The sequence below is a fragment of the Sceloporus occidentalis genome, unplaced genomic scaffold (assembly GCF_023333645.1).
Source record: "Sceloporus occidentalis isolate IW3139 unplaced genomic scaffold, rSceOcc1.0.p SCAF_67, whole genome shotgun sequence".
Classification (NCBI taxonomy): domain Eukaryota; kingdom Metazoa; phylum Chordata; class Lepidosauria; order Squamata; family Phrynosomatidae; genus Sceloporus; species Sceloporus occidentalis.
Window position 1 is genome coordinate 2369072 of NW_028317047.1, and position 18061 is coordinate 2387132.

At 37.7% G+C, this 18061-nt stretch overlaps 1 protein-coding gene across 1 annotated transcript in view; it reads right to left on the reverse strand.

The window, feature by feature from the left end:
• Positions 1 to 18061, reverse strand: part of LOC149286621 (inactive serine/threonine-protein kinase ULK4-like) — a 274564-nt gene that overhangs the window by 175592 nt on the left and 80911 nt on the right. Inside the window, exons 19-21 of the mRNA XM_089493843.1 lie at positions 17486 to 17647; positions 15492 to 15674; positions 9872 to 9999 (exon numbers count right to left, since the gene is read on the reverse strand). Coding sequence (XP_089349969.1) covers positions 9872 to 9999; positions 15492 to 15674; positions 17486 to 17647 — 473 coding nt within the window. The remainder of the gene's footprint in view (positions 1 to 9871; positions 10000 to 15491; positions 15675 to 17485; positions 17648 to 18061) is intronic.

Here is an 18061-nt window from a genome sequence, read left to right on the forward strand (position 1 = left end):
CTTTAAGCTCATTACCCGGTGGTACAAAGTCCCCGTAGATCTCCATAGGTTCCTTCCACAAATTTCCCCTATGTGCTGGCGATGTAATGCTTCCCCGGGCTCCCTCTATCATATCTGGTGGTCATGCTCGGCAATTCAGCCTTTCTGGGATAAAGTGTCCTCAGTCATCCGTGAGGTGGCGGACCTGTCATTTGTGGCCACCCCAGCTTCCGTGCTTTTGCATCACACCGCTGACCCGTACAAGCCCTACAAAGGCTCCCTCAAATTTCACCTTATTAACACTGCTCTCGCCACTCTTCCTCGTTTCTGGAAGTCTGCCAGCCCTCCCTCCATGTCGGCCTGGTTTTGCCAGGTTGAATTTACCTATCAAATGGAGACTCTCACTGGGGCAGCCAGAGGACACGACCATTCGGTCGAGCTCTTGTGGTATCCTTGGCGTGCATATGTTTCCTCCCTAGCCGATAGCCCTGTCTCTCTCGGGCTTTGAGTTAATGCTCGCCTCTCCTGACTATGTAGGTCTTCCGATGTCAGTCCAATATATCTAGTTTAATTTTATTTTTTTATTTTCGTTTCGTATGTTCTTGCCTACCGTGTTTTGTTAGGTTTATTTGTAGGTTGCTTCCATCTCCGCCTTACCTAGAGCACAGAGACGCATGGGGCCTTGTCTGGGCCTCTGTACTACCCTTCGACTTTCTGTGTACTCTGGGTACTTTCCTTGTTGATATCTCTAACGTCAATCCGCATCTACTCACTGTTTCTCGATTGCGACTATACTGTGGCACATATCTCAGCTGACTTTCTATGGCACATGTTTGTATATGTTGGAGCTATCACGCTTATGTGAAAGAGGTCTCGTCCCCTCCTATCCATCGTGTCCAATATAGACTCTGACTGTATAACGCTGTTACTGTGATTTTGTGCTATGTCATGTTTTCCCTGCAATAAACAGTGAATTGAAAATAAAAAAAACCACATAATCCATCATAATCCATCATAAAGAAGCATGGCAAAATATGGCGCGCTCTAATGAGTTAAAAAAAAATTTTTGCATCACACAATCTCATGGGTTTTTTTTTCTTCATTTTCTCGCTGCATAACCCCTGGTAAACGCTTTAAATTTTGAAAACAAAATACAATCCAATTAGAATTCATCTGACTATGACTGCATAAACACAGTTAATTAATGCGGACAATAATTAAGTAAATATCAAGTCAAAGGAAATTAAAATAGAATTTTTAGGCTGTTCAATTAATTCTTACAACAAAGTAGAAGTGCATTAACAGTATTTTTTCCAAGCAAATTAATGTATTTGTTACTTTGAAGTGTAAATCAGTTCAAGAGAGGATCTATTATTCTTGCAGCTGGTTTCTAGGCCAGTGGTCAGATGAAGGAGTAGTGATTTTATATTTTAAATTTGCATTTACTTTTATGATTTTCACTTAATAAGAGAGAAAGAAGTTAACAAAACGCATTTGCCTAGGTGAAGAATGTCCACATTGAAACATTTGACAATACTGGTAGAACGGGTAGGTGACCTAAGGTGGGTAGTGCTCAAGGACACCATCAGAAATCTTGGTACAGACTGAAAGACAGCCCCCTCCCTGTCCTGTCCCACCCCATGCTGCTCCTATTGCCCTGCCCCTGGCTAACAACAGGACCACCGGGCCCCAATCCCTAGAAATGGGCCATCAAGGCCCCAAATTCTGCAAGAGCCCACACAAATAACCTGTAGTTGTGATACTATATTTTTTTATATTGTATCATTTTATTATACAAATAGTTTATACATTTATAGTTTATTTCGCGCACACTTACCAACCAACGTTAATATAATGCATGACGCAATGTAGAAAAATGGGGCAGAGATTGCAGGAGAGTTGTGGCTTTAGCGCTCTTACTTCACTATTGTGAAGGGCAAACATAGGTAAGTTTCTAGCTAGAATAGGTGAGCAGTTCCTAAATAATGTATAATTTAACTATATATTATCCAGTGCCCCCTGCAAATCCAAACAAGCCTGTGATATTACGAGTGCTATACAGACACCGGCAATGGGTCCATGGAAGTCGGTGATGTCTCTGAAGTTGCCTGGCATCTTGGTTGCCAATGGCTGGTAATGCTAGGTAATCATACGTTCTTTTTTTATTTAAGCAATAGACGTGGACATAGAATGCCTTTGGAGGATCATGTTAGCAAAGACATGGCCCTTACTAAAGTAGTGTATCATCATTACAGCAATGCAATCATTTTGCCGTAACCCTAGGCATTCAGTACTTGTCACATGATAAATTATATGTGATAAGCAGGAACATACGCCGCATTACACTTGGATGTATCTATAAAATAATGGCTTTTGTAACTAGAAGTGTAACCGTGTCATCTGATGTCTTGAAATGTTCTACCAGGATCCCTTCACATCTTTCTATAAAATCCGTGCCCCTCTAGATCACTGTTTCTGGTAACGAGTGACCTATGAGCCAGCTCTTGAGTTTTCCCTGTTATATTATTAAATGCACTGGAAATATGTGGTGACCAAGAAACAGCACAGTCTACCGGGGTTTAGTATTTAATGATACTATCCTGACTGTCCATTTGGAGAAACAAAGCAAATCAAGTAATTTACATTAAGTGAAATATAAACTTTTCCTAAATCTTACATTTCTATAAACTCTATAACTTATGGTGTTTCCAGATAATCAGAAGCCAACCACATGTGTCTAATATGGGTTCGGATGTCTTAACTTATTAGGACTGTTATTAGTCCTCCTTATTATGTTATTCCTCACCAACTGTTAAGTTGTTAATTGTTGTCGACAGGTTCAGACGGCCTTTGTTAAGGACAAGAAACTGATAATACTGGCTCTGCCACAGACTGCTGCTGATCTTAGCTTCTATAAGGTAATGATTTAAATTAAACTTTAAAATAAGCCACACTGAACACAAAACAGAAAGCATTGCTACAAGTAATTTCAATAAATAATTTAATCATGCTAAAAGTTGTAGCCACAAGATTTCAGGTTAAGCTAGCCCATAATGTTTAGATCTATTACCAAATTACTGGCATATACATATACTGTATTGTCTTTGTTGGGTAAATAGTCCAATGTATTTTTATGTTTTGGTGTTTACATCTCTTTATACTGACAAAGAAATTATGTATATCTTTCCCAATGCTTGCTGTCTTATGAAACCTGACTACCCCCTACTGATTTATACTCCTTCCATTTGTTTTTCTTATTATTTCACAGTATAATCCAGTTATATGTATTATATGATTAGTAAACTCGCCATCATAGCTTTCTTTCAGTTAGTTAGTTGAATGATTATTTCTGCAGGCAAGTTGTAGCGGCCTCTAATGACTGGCACACTATTTGGTATGTGCTCTCTGCTAGCAATTAGGTGTTCACATTGGCTGTTTAGGTTGAGAAACATAATAATATGTCAAACCTAAAAAAAAGCATTGGCATTGCTGGAAAGAGATTCATCACCGTTGAGTTATTGCTGTGGTAGGTAGTTGCTCTGTTTCTGAAGTTCAGCATATCTAAGTTGATGTGCAGCAACTGGATTTAAAATGGACAGAGGAGCACGGGCAAGGGGGTAGGGTTGCCACCTGTCCAGGAATGAAGAGATATGTCCCGGATTTTCATCTATATGGTATGGGAAATGTCAGGCTGTGGCCATACGAGTCCAAATTCCACAGCAGGGGGCTTTTACCGGGCAGCCCTTGGACAAGTGAAAGGGTCTGTTTTTGGCACATAGCATGGCCCTGAAATGTGCCCAGAACACATACTGTATGAGAGAGTGTTTGGTTGGAGAGAGGTGTGATGTTTGTGCTGAAGCACAGAAGTAATTTGAGTTAGAGTACCACGGTGTGCATGTTTTTTGGAGACTCTGGAGATGACCCACGGTCTTGAGAGTGCAGATTCTATGGTAAGACGATGGTGACTGACACTGTCTGGACCCCTAATACTATGAGCAGCTCTTTTAAGATGTAATATGTATTCCTATCTCTTTTTCTTTTCATTTCATCTTCCTTACTTTCCACTTCTCTCTTTTTATCCCCTCTTCTCTATATTTTTCCCCCTCTCCCCTTACTTTCCTTCGCTTTCTCTTTTTCACACCTCATCCACACCCTAGACACAACCTGTCAAAGAAGTGTCCAGAAAATAGCTCTGTAAAAGGTTGCAATTAATTACTGTATTTGTAAAGCAAACACAAAACATATAATGATGCCCTTTGGACAATACCATCAACACAAGGATAACAGAGAAACACATACATCCAAAGCGTCCCCAGAAGAAAATATAGAACACTGGTGAGAACGGTTAGGTAAAGAACCAACCAGAACCACTAAATTCAGCTCTTCGCCTCTTTTTTCCATTACAAAGGGTAACCATTTCTTCTTCAAAAGCCGTGAAAGTATCAATGTGAATTTAAATATTAGCATGCTATAAAAACTAAAATATATACTACGACAAAGCAGCTTCTTTCCAGGTACTTAAGAGTCACTTTTCTCAATCATAACAATAGCCCGCAGTTATGCAGTCATGCCGAGCTAAGCCAGGCTCCAGAAAGCCTACTCCAGACTCCATTTTCTTCTCTAATTGGGCAATGTCTCTTGACAGAGGGACTCTGCAAGGGTCTCTCCTTGCTGTGGGAGCAAAAGGGAACTTCTGTGGTTTTGAGGAGTTTAAGTGTCCATGTGCTGCACCGGCTCATTATTTAGAACAAAGGTGTAAAACTCCAGGCCTCGAAGGCCAGAACCAGGCTAGATTTTCTAAATATAACCCGGACTTCAATGGGGACCAAACCTTTCTACTATTAAATCATATTATAATTTGGTATATAGAAAAATGGTACAGAATACCTTTCTACTAATAAAGACAATCTTGTGACAATTCCTAAACACGTATTCTGGCCTATGCTAATTAACTCAAATTAAAGTGACTCTGTACCTCATTTGAATCAAAAGTACGGTACGGCTTTTCTAGAATACTGTAGCCATAAAAAAACAAAAACAGGCCATTGTAGAAAAGAAAAGGCAAAGAAATTTTACTAAATAAATAAACATCTCAAACTGAAAAGGTCTTTTTTGGGACTAAATGAACCCAAACCCATCAAAACCCTATGGAAATGAGAGAGGTTTTTTTAAAGTACATTAATCGTGCAATTGCAAAGAACATAGAAGCCTCTGCAGGAAAATATATTACCGCTGTTCTGAGCAAAGGAGCAAATAGAGCCGCATAGCTGTGAGGCAGTGATTTGTCTTACCTGTGTGTTATGCTCTTAAATGAATTTGCTCAAACGGACTTTTGAAAAAAGGCAGTGCCTATACTTTTACATAAAACGTTCCAACCACCCCAACATTAATGAACTTATACCTAAGGGTCAAACATTACCATCTCCTAAAATCATAATAATAACCAATCACTAAAAATAAATGAAAAGTGATGATGTGATAATATAATGCTACGTGACCAAGGTTGACATTTGCTTCAGGGTTCCATCACACACAGAGATAATGAAGTCGTTGGAGGGAAAGGGAAAGAAATAAGTATTTTCATTTGGGAACGCATGTCAACTGCCACAGCTTGTATTGCGAATTCTACAATTATTTGGATGAATAGCCCCTTATAAGAATATCAATTCACAGCGCATCTTTAAATGTTTTATATATTATACACAAACACATACATACATATAAAAATATAAACGGGTCCGCTGAGACTTTTACTTAGGTCCCTCTTCAAGGCATAATCCCTCAAATCCTTTTCCTCCAACCTCTTAACTGTATATATATATATATATATATATATATATATATATATATATATATATATATATATATATATATATATATATATATATATATATATATATATATATATATATATATATGTGAGGGAACCATTTGGAATTACCAGCATTTATGTATATATTTATCTTAAAATATGATATGATCTGCATCATAAATTACAATAATGAACAATCCGATACTACACAAATTACTGTATTGTTCTTATTCATAATGAATACATCATTCAAACATTCACAGTGTGGGCTAATGCACAAAGGGTTCATTTACTTTTTTTGTCACTATATAAATGGAATAGTGAGGAAGGGGGGTATCTGATGGGGAGAAAAGAGGTAGATGATGGGGAGAAAGGAATGCTGTAAGCTGCCAGCCATTATGTGTGTGTATGGGCTGGTATGTATATGGCCAGTGTATGTATATATATATATGTTTATGGGCAGGCATGTGTAAGGGCAGTGTGTATGTGTGTGTTTATGAGCATTCGTCTGAGGGCATATTTTTATCTCGGGGGGGTACAATATTCCATTTTCGCCTCAGGCAAAAAAGGAGCTAGCTACAGCTCTGAACAGACATGCTTAACCTTCTAAGTTTATAGTATAATAAAGGGAAGGTACAATGAGCGCAGTTGCATAATAAGTACAGTAGTCATACAGACATTGTGTTCGACGTGACACTTGGGATAGTGTCATACAGGGATACATAAGAACCATCTGTATACAACTGGAGTATTTCCCTGACCCATCCCTGCCAAGCACCTTGCCTTGCAAGAGATACATTCAGTCCTCCTCTGTAATCCACACACTTCGATACTCGCCTCCAGCTAGCTCCAGAACAGCTTCGATAAGATTTCCAGCGCCACTCATGGAGTGCTCTAGAGCTTCTTTAGAAAGTGAGAGTGTTGTTTTTTAAATGAAAGAACATATATTAAATTACTAAGTACATCGTTGGTAAGGCTGCTTGGGACAGTAGATTGTCTATTGTAACACATTTCCACACATTGTGGAAAAGGGGAATTACTTGGTTAGCATCCTCCAATACATCTCTACATAACTGCGTTCTCTTCTGGACAGCCTGAGTGAAGAAAGGCTGAATGTATACGCAACTAGCACAAAAAACGAGTAAAAAAAATAAATAAAAAATAGGAACGATACTTAAATAAGGGTTTGCACAGCATTTTTGCAGCTGTTTTGTAAAAAAAAAAAAAAAAAAAAAAAAATGGTACAGAAATTATTTTGCAGACATTTTGAGCAAATATTTAAGTTCTCCTATGCAGCACTGGCACAGATTCCTGCAATCAGAAGTCCCACCAACATTACTTATGTCCAGCCATGTGTGTACAAACCTCTATAAACTGAAAGCTGAGCCATCTCTGATCCAACCTGCAGCATGATAAAATTAGATGGCTACTAGAATGACTGTAATTTGTAAAGGTACAATGTCAAATAAAGACATATGACATGTAGCATTATTATTGCTTGGAGCCAACTACAGGATGGAAAATAATTTGTTAGGGGTCTTTAGCCTTAATGATCAACAATGTGGCAAATTCCATTATATGTGCTGAATATAAGGATTTGTGTGTAATTATTGTGTTGTAATCTGTGAAACTGAATATAATAAATGATTCAAAGAAGTTTCATTTTACTGCAAAACATACTAATGGGGTCATTAAGGAACAATGTGAATCGTAGGATGATTTTTTATTTTATTTTTTAAAGCGATCATCCTGGAAGACAAATGGGGATATAATAGAAATATTTAAATACATTCAATTTAGTACAAGAGGCAAGTATATTTCAAAAGAAATGGAAAAAGAAATAAGGCTATCCCGAATGTAAGGCAAGGCCAAGGGCTGAATAAGATTTTAAAGCAGACTATCTGCCATCAATGTCTATGTTTCTCTGTTAATGTTACGGGGCAGTTGTGCAAATGTAAATGTGGTCACCCTAACCTGGGCAAGAGAAGAATAAGCTATGCACAATTAACAAAAACAAACCACATGCCACAGGTAGAAATTATTATTCAAATAAATAGAAAAATCCTTAAATCACAGTTTGTAAAGCAACAAACATTAAATAGTCTGGAAAAGTAACTTTACTGACAAACATAGAGCTAGTTTATCACGTAAAACCAGCTGTTGTACAAAAAATCTATTTTGTTAACAAAAAAATAAAATATCTGAAATAGAGAAATTATATATCACATATTTTGGCCCAAGTTTTTATCGCTTATCCTGCTGTGACACTGATTCCCTTTTACAATCTAACAGACTAATCTCAAACAAATTAGAGATTATGGCCAAGTCTGTACAAACTCGTTCCCCTGTAAATTGAAAGCCGAGACATTTTATGATAAATCATATCACCTACAGCAAGTTAAAATGGTACAGTGACTATGATGTATGAGTGTCATTTGTAAAGAAAAAATGGCAAAGAAATATGTTAAAATGTAATATCACATTCTCGTTAATTTCTGAGAAGGAACTGGCTGCATCGCCAAATTGATGTGCAAAGTAGATCAAATCTAGTGCAAATCTAGCTCTTTTGCTCACAAACAGAAAGTGTATTACCCACATTTATAGAGTAACCCATATCGTTTGTGAAATGTCTAAGGGCAAAACTGCGGTGAGTGACAACTAGAAGCTATTTAACAAGGCACCCAAGACGTAAAAAATAAAAATAAAAAAAAGACTCACAAAGGATATTTCTGGGAGAGAAAAACACACTATAAAATACTGTCCCTATAAAAATGTTTTATCCCTGTGTAAAATCTAAACAGGAAGCGATTCTTAAAGGGACACAATAAGTTATTTATTTTAAAACAAAAGTTTATGGAACTTCTATTCTGTCTTAAATAGCACCTCAGCATTTCCTGTTTTTCCCAGTTTCCACGAGGCATTGATTTGGTGGATTGGCAAAAACACAGCGCAATTGATTTATGTTTATTTAACGTATATAAATGCAGGTTTGAATTTCAACATTAAAAATTTGTCATTTTTTAAAAAATTACCGGTAATTTAGCAAAGTTTAATTGTATTTCTGTTGCCCACCTGTGATGGGGGTGTGGCTAGAAGGGGGCATGGTCAGGGTAGGTCCTGCCCACCATATCCGAAGGGCACCCTAAGGTGCTAAGCTGGAGAGCATTGCAAGGTGGCCACATGGGAGCTACAATAGAGTTCTCTTCTGTAACAGCCAGGGTTGGTGCAAGGATTTTTGCCACCCTAGGCAAAACACAATTTTGCTGCCCCTTGGATCCACCCCCACAAGCCCCTCCCCTTTTGTCACACCCACTCCTCCCCATAGTGACTGCAAGCCTCCCATCAAGTGACCGCAAGCCGCGGCTGCACTTCTAATGAATGACCGCGGCCGGCGGTACACGGCTAAAGGCGCCTACTTTGCCTATAGGTGGCGCTGGCCCTGGCAACAGCACATGCTTCAAACAGTCTCCTCAACCGGTACCTGTAAAAGTGCGACAGTAGGTAAGCTACCTGGGACAGTGTCCGGAAATCAGGTCTGTCCCATGACAATAAGACAATTAAATGTGAACAGACATTGTTAACAGTGTGCGATCTACTGGTGCCACTTCCCCCTGACATAAACTTGTGAAAGGCAACAGAAAGAGTGATCTTATCAGGTATTTACCTGTGTGGTGTTAAGGCATTATAAACACAATTTACAATTATTGCAAAAAAAAAGAGAGATTGATATTTTATCAAAACGGTGCATCAGTACACATTAATTATCCTACTGTGCAGAACATAATTATTTCTGATAACGAGAAAGAAGAATATGTGATCCCTAGAAAACTAAAGAGGTACCATGTGGAATAATACAGCTGCAATAAACAGACAAGATGATACAAACCTTTATCCAAAGGCGACATAACTGCTTCTTGGAAAGTCTTCATGTATTGCATTTTTAAAAGACCATATTTCAGTATAAGCAGAATTGATAAAAACATTATTTTTGCACAAACTGGATCATTTGTAATTCTACATTAGTACTGAGCACTTAAGCACAGAAAGAAAAATTAGCATATTTAATCAATTTAGATTCACCTTGTTTGGCAGCATAGCAGAAGCATCTCTTTGTTGTGGATTAAAATTTGTAAAATAATCAGAAAAGCTTTGGCTCGGATTGCTGTAGAAGGGCTTTCCAACAGCCTGACGATTTTGGTAACAAACTCCTGAAATTAAAAAGAGAAAAAAAGTTGCAAATATTTAGACGCATTTTTTTCTTAAAGAATATACTAAATATATATATATATACACACTAATATATATTTTTTCCGTTTTCTTACTTAAAAGAAAAAAATATTTTGAATAGCCTTTATTTATTAGGGATTAACATTTTGCACCACTGTACAATTTAAATATGATGTGGTTATATAAGTACATGACAGAATACACTTGCACATACATATACAACAGGGGTCGAGGACCCTACCAGTGAGCTTGCAATCTAGCCTTATTGTACTTTCATACAAAGTTCCATGACAAAAACACAAAAAACTGTTTTGTGTGTTATTGTAGACCGAAGTTTGTTTAAATATCTGAAGGATTATTGGTTGGGAGTTGTCTAAGGAATGTTCAGTGGTACCAGTGGCGTTCCTGCGGAAATATTTAGCTGCCGAAGGTACCGTTGTAGGAAAGAACCGACATTAAAGCATATGCAGGTATGGGTTTCAAATGGTAAACAAGGAAAGCTAAAACCTTTACATCTTCCATTAACAAACTGTGGTCTATAATTTGGTATTAAAAAGTTTAAATGGTTTTAACATCAGTATGTAGCTGATATGAACAATACAATACCATATGGTCGTTTGGGGCATTTACCCAAGCTTTCTGTTTGCCTTGCTTCTGCACAAGTTATACGTAGGGGTATTTACATCAATTACAAGGCATACTTTTATAAGGCTTATTTGTGTAGAAATATTATTCTTGCATTTGATATTAATGATTCTAGACCACAGCAAATACTCATTGCGACCAGTAACCTGTCTTGAATAAAGAAGTCCCATCTCCGGCTTCCTATCATTCTACAGATCATTGGAAAAAAATGTTTCCCTATATTAAAGGCTCTTTCACTTAAAACGTGAATAATACTCAGCAGTTTATTCTTTCTTCTGAAAGGTTAATCACATAAAAATAATCCAGAAACTTTAATGAGACTTTTCAGTTTCTGTGGCAACAATCTGCCTGTGCTTATTGTGTCACATACTTATGCGATTATAAACAATTATTTTTAGGAAGCGTTTGGGCGTTCAACATTACCAAGAACAATGTTTCTAGTGCTGAATTAATTTACAGAAGTAATAAGCAGAGCAGGTGGTGCAGGACCATACTTAATTCCATCTGCACATTGAGTAAATGCCAGACTCCTGCTAAACCAGGGTTGCGAGACATTGACATTGTAGTTGTTCCTTAACCACAACCGCAATCAGTATGAGCTACCTTCTGGATGTCAGATGAGGAATGTATTGTGAGTTGCTATGATTCAGCCTGCTGAGATTCTGTATTTACATTTCATTTACATTGACAGGATTGAGAGCTAACAGCTATAATATCCTCAAGGACACCACAACATATTAATACTCTGTTCCAGAATTCTATAGTTCCTTGCTGGCTCTCCTGCTCCAATACATTCAAAATATCGACAGAATCAACTATAACCCACCACTTAACACATAATTCTCACATTATAACATCAGCAGTTAAGTGTGACATCAGAAAGAAGAGAAAATCTTTGCAACAGCTCTTTTGAACTGCTCAATAAAGCCCAAGCTCTAGATGTCAGAATATATATTGGAAAAAGTTGTTTCTAAGAATTCGGATGACCACCACAAACCACCATATACTTAGTGAATTCAATATCTTTAGTATCTGAAGTCAATTTCTCCACAGACATCAGTTGAATCATAACATTGAATGAATAAATTATATTAGAAGTGTGGTTATGCTAATTTCTCATGGAAGATTATTCTTTTCTACAGAGATGGTAGGGGTTGCCTCAGTATTGTAATAGTTACAATGCCCCCCACAAATATTGGCACCCATGGTAAACATGAGCAAAGAAGGCTGTGAAAAATTCTCTTTATTGTTTAAGTTTCTGATCTTTTCTTCAAACAAAACACATAGATACTCTGTTCTCATTGATATCAAACAATTGCAAACACAGCAGGTTTATCCAAAAAAATAGAAGTTAAATGTGTGGCACAATTATTTATTTACCACCTTATGAATTCATATGAGAAAGATATACTTGAAGTATAGTCCCATTGATATTTTACATTTTTATTATACTTGGGTAAATAGGAACAGCAAATTGTTCAACCATGATTTTGTGTTTCAAAGCGGTATAAATATTAGTTAACACATAGGCCAAATTCCCTAAGTCATTCATCACAACGAGTAAGAGCAAGCCATACAGCTGTGATTTGTGAAAAAAGGTTGTTGAGCTCCACAAAATGGGAAGTGGCTATAAGAAAATAGCAAAAGCATTGAAAATGCAAATCACCAGGGCAATAATTAAGAAGTTCGAGTCAACTGGAAATTTTATGAATCAATCTGGAAGAGGGTGTGTCTATATTGTTTCGATGCATTGTGAAGAGCATGTTCAAGTGGCCAAGACGTCTCCAGGGATTATAGCTGGAGAATTGCAGAAGTAAGTTGCGTCTTGGGGTCAGAAAGTCCCCAAAACTACAATCCGATGTCACCACAAGTTGTTTGGAAGTGTTTTGAGAAAAAAAAACTCAACTGTCTTCAGTTTGTCAGACACTGCTGGAACTTCTAATGGGATTGGGTTCAATTGTCAGATGAAACCAAAATAGAGTGTTCTGGCAATAAACACTAGAGGTGGGTTTGGGGCACAGGGAGAGGTAGCCATATGAAAAAGTATCTCATGCCCACGGCTAAATATGGTGGTGGCTCTTTAATGTTTTGGGGCTGTATTTCTGCCAGAGGACCTGGACATTTTGTTAGAGTCCATGATGCCATGTATCCTATGAAATATTGACAGACATTAAATGAAAACCTGACTGTCTCTGCAAGAAAGCTTAAAATGGGCCATGGTTGGATCATCAAGTAGGGCAATGATCCAAAACATACATTAAAATCAAAACAAAAATGGTTTACCGACCATAAAATCAAAGTCCTACCATGGCCATCCCAGTCCCCTGACTTGAACCTCATAGAAAACCTGTGGGGTGAACTGAACAGGAGAGTCCACTATCGTCAACCTTGACATTTGAAATATCTGGAGAGATTCTGTGAGGAGGAATGGTCTCACATCCCTTGCCATGTATTCCCCAACCACATCAGGCATTACATCAGGCAAAGGTAGGTAGCACAAAGTATTGATTAAAAAGGTGCGACAATAATTGTGGCACATGTATATCTAACATTTTTGTTTTGGATTAACCTGTGTTGTGTTTGCAATTGTTTGATATCCATGAGAGCAGGGTATATTATTTGAAGAAAAGATCAAAAGGTTAGACAAAAACAATTTTTCACAGCCTTCTTTGCTTATATTTACCAGGGGTTCCAATATTTGTGGAGGGCACTGTAAATCCACAGAAATACATATAAAACACACATTAGATATTTACACACGCATATATACATACATATACACACATGCATATATACATACCCAAACAGTATATACACACACACTTGACCATAATATACCAAAGCTGAATGTTTCCTTTAAATAAATAACTGATACACTGTATATGTAGACATGTATATAAGAAAAGTCTACTTGCTCATAACAGATATTGAAAATTGCAGTTTTGGTTCTATAAGAGGGTATATATCAAGCTAAAAGCAAAGTAATACACGTTTATTAAGCAGATGCTTTCTGCAGTGCATTTCTACACGCTAATAGCACACATAACATTCCCCAAGCTATTAAACTCCTATTTCTACAGCAAACATCCATTATATTTTGCACTCAGATACAGAAACTTTTGTTACCTGGCAACAAGAATAAGAGAATTACTCTGATATGTTACACACAAAAAAATTCTGTTTCTGTAAAACACTAAAATAAATATTAGTACAAGATAGCTTTATAGTGCTTGTCATCACATATGAAGTGTTATCACATTCATATTCATATTATTATTATTATCCGTGTCCATTAAGTTAAAGCAATAAAGACTTGTATTTAAAAAAAATATGTTTAAAAAAATTGTAAAAAGGATAACTGTAAACAAGTAGTTAACATAAAAAGAGATAGCGTGTGATAAAAGTTTTAAAGGATAAGTAATTACGCAGCATGCCCTTTTTTATTGTCTGCTATGCTTTCAGTTAAAAATATCGCATGGCTGTTAGGTTTCATTTGCCATTTCGGGCATTTGAAAGAGGACAAGTCACTAATCTATTTTCAGGAAACAATACAGCTAGAATTGATGGTGGCCCTCTGTATTAGTTTCAAGTAATAACACAATGCCTTTTAGCCAAGGAGAGGCGAAAGAGTTATGAGTTATGCAGACATAGAGGTGACAAGTTTGGACCAAAGAGTTTAATCCATATCACAGCCTAACTTTTCTTTAACACCTTATAGATAAAAAGAAGCATTCAAGAACAGCAGTCTTTTTAAGTAAAAGTCTCTGACTTTACCAGTCTGCGTTTTATCAACATATTTGTAATCAATACAGCCTTTGATTAAGATTGAAGTGGCTGTTAGAAACCTTGCCAGATGTACTTCTGTAGATTATTTTGTGGGCCATAGAACATTGGATGTACTGTCTTTGGTGTTGACTTCATACATTATACGATTTTAAAACCACCGTCGGGTTGTATATTTGGACTTAAGAAGTTGGCCAAATGCTAGGTTTAATGATACGAATTAAAGTAGGTAAGATTTATGCTGAGAATGCATGACATTTGGAATGCAAAGGTTGATATACTGAAAGGCTGTAACATTTAGCTGGTGGTGAAGTAGGTGGTAAAATTGTGCTTGGTGCAAAGTTTCAAAAGAGGTCATCAAATACACCTCTATGGTGGCTATTGCCACCAAAACTATTTCTTTTTGAAACTTAATTCTTGATAGTACACCTGGTAGTGTTTTAGTTGGTTAGAACTGCCAATCAGACAATATCTGCCTCAAACAGAATACTTAAAATAACCATAAACAATAAGATGACATTATGCAATTTGATATGTATTATGCTATTATTTTGATTAAGAATACTAATTCATAAATTAAGTAACAAAGGGATTGAACAGCATCATTATCATCAAGCAGGACTTGTTGTCATCACAGATGTCGTCACACCAAACTCCATTTATTAAACCATCCTAAAAGCATGTGTTTTATCTTTCAGTGTAATTATTACAGTTATTTGGTTTAATGCTACTAACTGTTTAAGATACTATTTTATTTCATAGAAGAAGTTACAAAGATACTATCAAAGAGGACACTAACTTAAAATGGGACATTCAACATTATAGGAAAAATAACCATCCAAATCTTGAGAACAAAAAATTAGTTTCGCTAATAACATTCACATAAATAGGTTAGTTAACACACAATCTATACGTTTAATTAACTTAGTTAATATGTCAACAAACATGGGTTTTGACCTCTAATGAAGTGATCATAAGTAACATTTCCTTTTCAAGGATACCATTTAATCCTGAGTTTAGGCTAGGCTATAAAATCCCTGCATACCTTTTCTTGAGTAAGCCTCTGAAGGTGAATTCCAGAAGACATCATCATTGCAAACATGGTCAACATGTACTGTTGGACTTTGGCTATTCCTGCCACCAAAGTGTTTGTCACAGACAAAAGTCCCACCTTTTCAATGACACTCTGGAAGGCAGTAGGGGAGTGACGAGTAATTCGACATAATGCCTTAAAAAGATGGAGAAATACACACATACATAAATATTGCTTCGTTTTCCCCCCGATATAATTTATTGCATTTTAGTAAATCATTTTGGAGCTGACTGGCAGCAAGCATATCACATGGCAGGCTATATGCCCCCCCCCCCAACACATTTCCTGCAAGCCAAATAGTGTGGTGGGGACAGGGCCGGCCCGGGACGAAGTTTGAAATGCCAGCACCGAGACCGAGCTAGAGGGCTCACAGAGGAGAGAGAGGGGCGCCGAGCGGGTACTGAAAACTTGATAAGCGAAAACCGCTCAGCGTCCTCTCTCCTCCGCTTAAAAAAAATAAAAAAGGCGCTTGGGGCAGCAAAGTGCTGCCTCTTCAAAGGTGCCGCCTGGGGCAATTGCCCCACTCTGCTCCATGGTAGGGCCGGCCCTGGGGGTGAATATGGGAGATTCAGACTCCCTCCATGCATTTGCAAGGGGGACTCCTAGAAATTGTTAAGGGACCACTCAGCTATTACATGCATTAGAGGAGTGTCCATTAAGGAAACATTACCATCTCAGAAGCCATACAGCTTTCTTTACAGTAAAGTAAAAATAAAAGCATTGGGAAAGCCTTGACTGTTTTTCCACAGAAGTATTAACATTTACAATCCATATTTTTGCCTCCTCACATCAGCAAAGTCATCTGTAAATGGTCTGGATATACGTAACCTACAAATGAACAATTGATTAAAAATACCTCGGGAACATTGGAGATAAAATTTTCCTAGGAACTGAGATGTATGATCTTCAGATCACCAAGAAAACTAGGTCTTGAGGAAGCTGTAGCCTGATGTGGGCAAGAGATGAAAATGGTAAACATGACCCTTAACATGCTCTGTGTCTCATGCTCCCAGCATTCTAAGCCGTTATGCACAAACTTGAACATTATGTGAAATGTAGCCCATAAGGAAAAGTAAGGGCACATAGAGTAGGGCAGGATTCATAGAGTAGACTCACAAAAGACATGTCGGCCAGTAAATCAAACCATAGACTAAACTGAAAACAAATAAGACTTGCAACTTTTGCTGAATATTTCCATTCTAATATCAAAATCAACATTTGTTGAACCCAAGTTTGAGGACTGGTACATATATTGATAAATAGTAGTTATTTATAAAGATCAATTGCGTAATAGTACTGTGACAAACCCTGTAGCATGAGGGCCACATGTCACTTTTAGGGGTCCTAAGCACAATCCTCTAGGGCAATCAGAGTCAGGAACATCAGTTTGTAGCAAAACAGTGCTTTATTCTTAATCGCTCAAACCCCAAAACCAAATCATAAAAAGAAAACCTAGCTTCCAATTGGAGCCCTCTCTAACTACACTACGCTGGCCCAGACTGACCAGCCTAATCACCCACTAACTTCACCTCCCACCCAGACCCAGCTAAGCCAGGCTTTGGCAAACCTCCCCCAGACAGCACATAAAAGGTCCAGGCAGGTACTGCCTCACTTGGCTCAGGGATGGTCTTCTTCAGGCCCAGCACCTGTGCCCGATGCTGGCCCTATAGGAATCCCGGATCGGATCCTGCAGACTTCTTCCCTCCTGGAAAACCCGGCATGGAATTTCCACAGAATGGGGAAATGGAGCATTGGCCCACCCTGCTCTCCCATTGCTCCACCCCAGGGACCCATATTTACATTCTGGATAGCACCTGTACCCAAATGCCAAAATAAGCATCTCCCTGGGGTTTACAATGTCACAGTACGTTCCTGCGGATTGCTCCTTTTTAACAACTTTGTACCATAATAGCTCTTTAGACGTAACCGTTATGAAGTCTACATACCGATATCGCTATGACGCGGAGAGAATCAACGGTAGAATGGGTAAAAAGATACCACAGCGCAGGTCCAATCTCTCCAGTAATAAATCCTTGAACATGAGGAGTGACTGTTGTGCAGACATTTTCAACTATTTTTGCAGCCAAATGATGTATAACTAGCTCTTCCTGTAAACACAGACAAATAAATGAAGCATTAATACTTACAACATGTACAGAACATCAGAGACCCTCAATTTGCCAAAGCAAGCTCCAGCAGCATCCCTCACTGGCCCACATACCATCTGTTTCTTAGTATTTCATTCTATGTGCCTGAGCAGCTTAATGCAATATTTTCTGTAAAACCGATGAGATGAGAATATACGCTGCACAGATGTTTTAGGCACTCTATCTACCTCTATTTTTTTTTCTTTAACTCCGTTAGATTTAATTGTGTCATCACACTACAAATTAATGTACCGCTCTTGTGCCTGGCACAAAAAGGCTCGGTTCTACACTGAACTTGTATAGTGATACATAATTTGTAGACTATTGGTCAAAAATTGAGTTTAAAGTGTTTAAAACCATGTTCTTGGCTTGTGC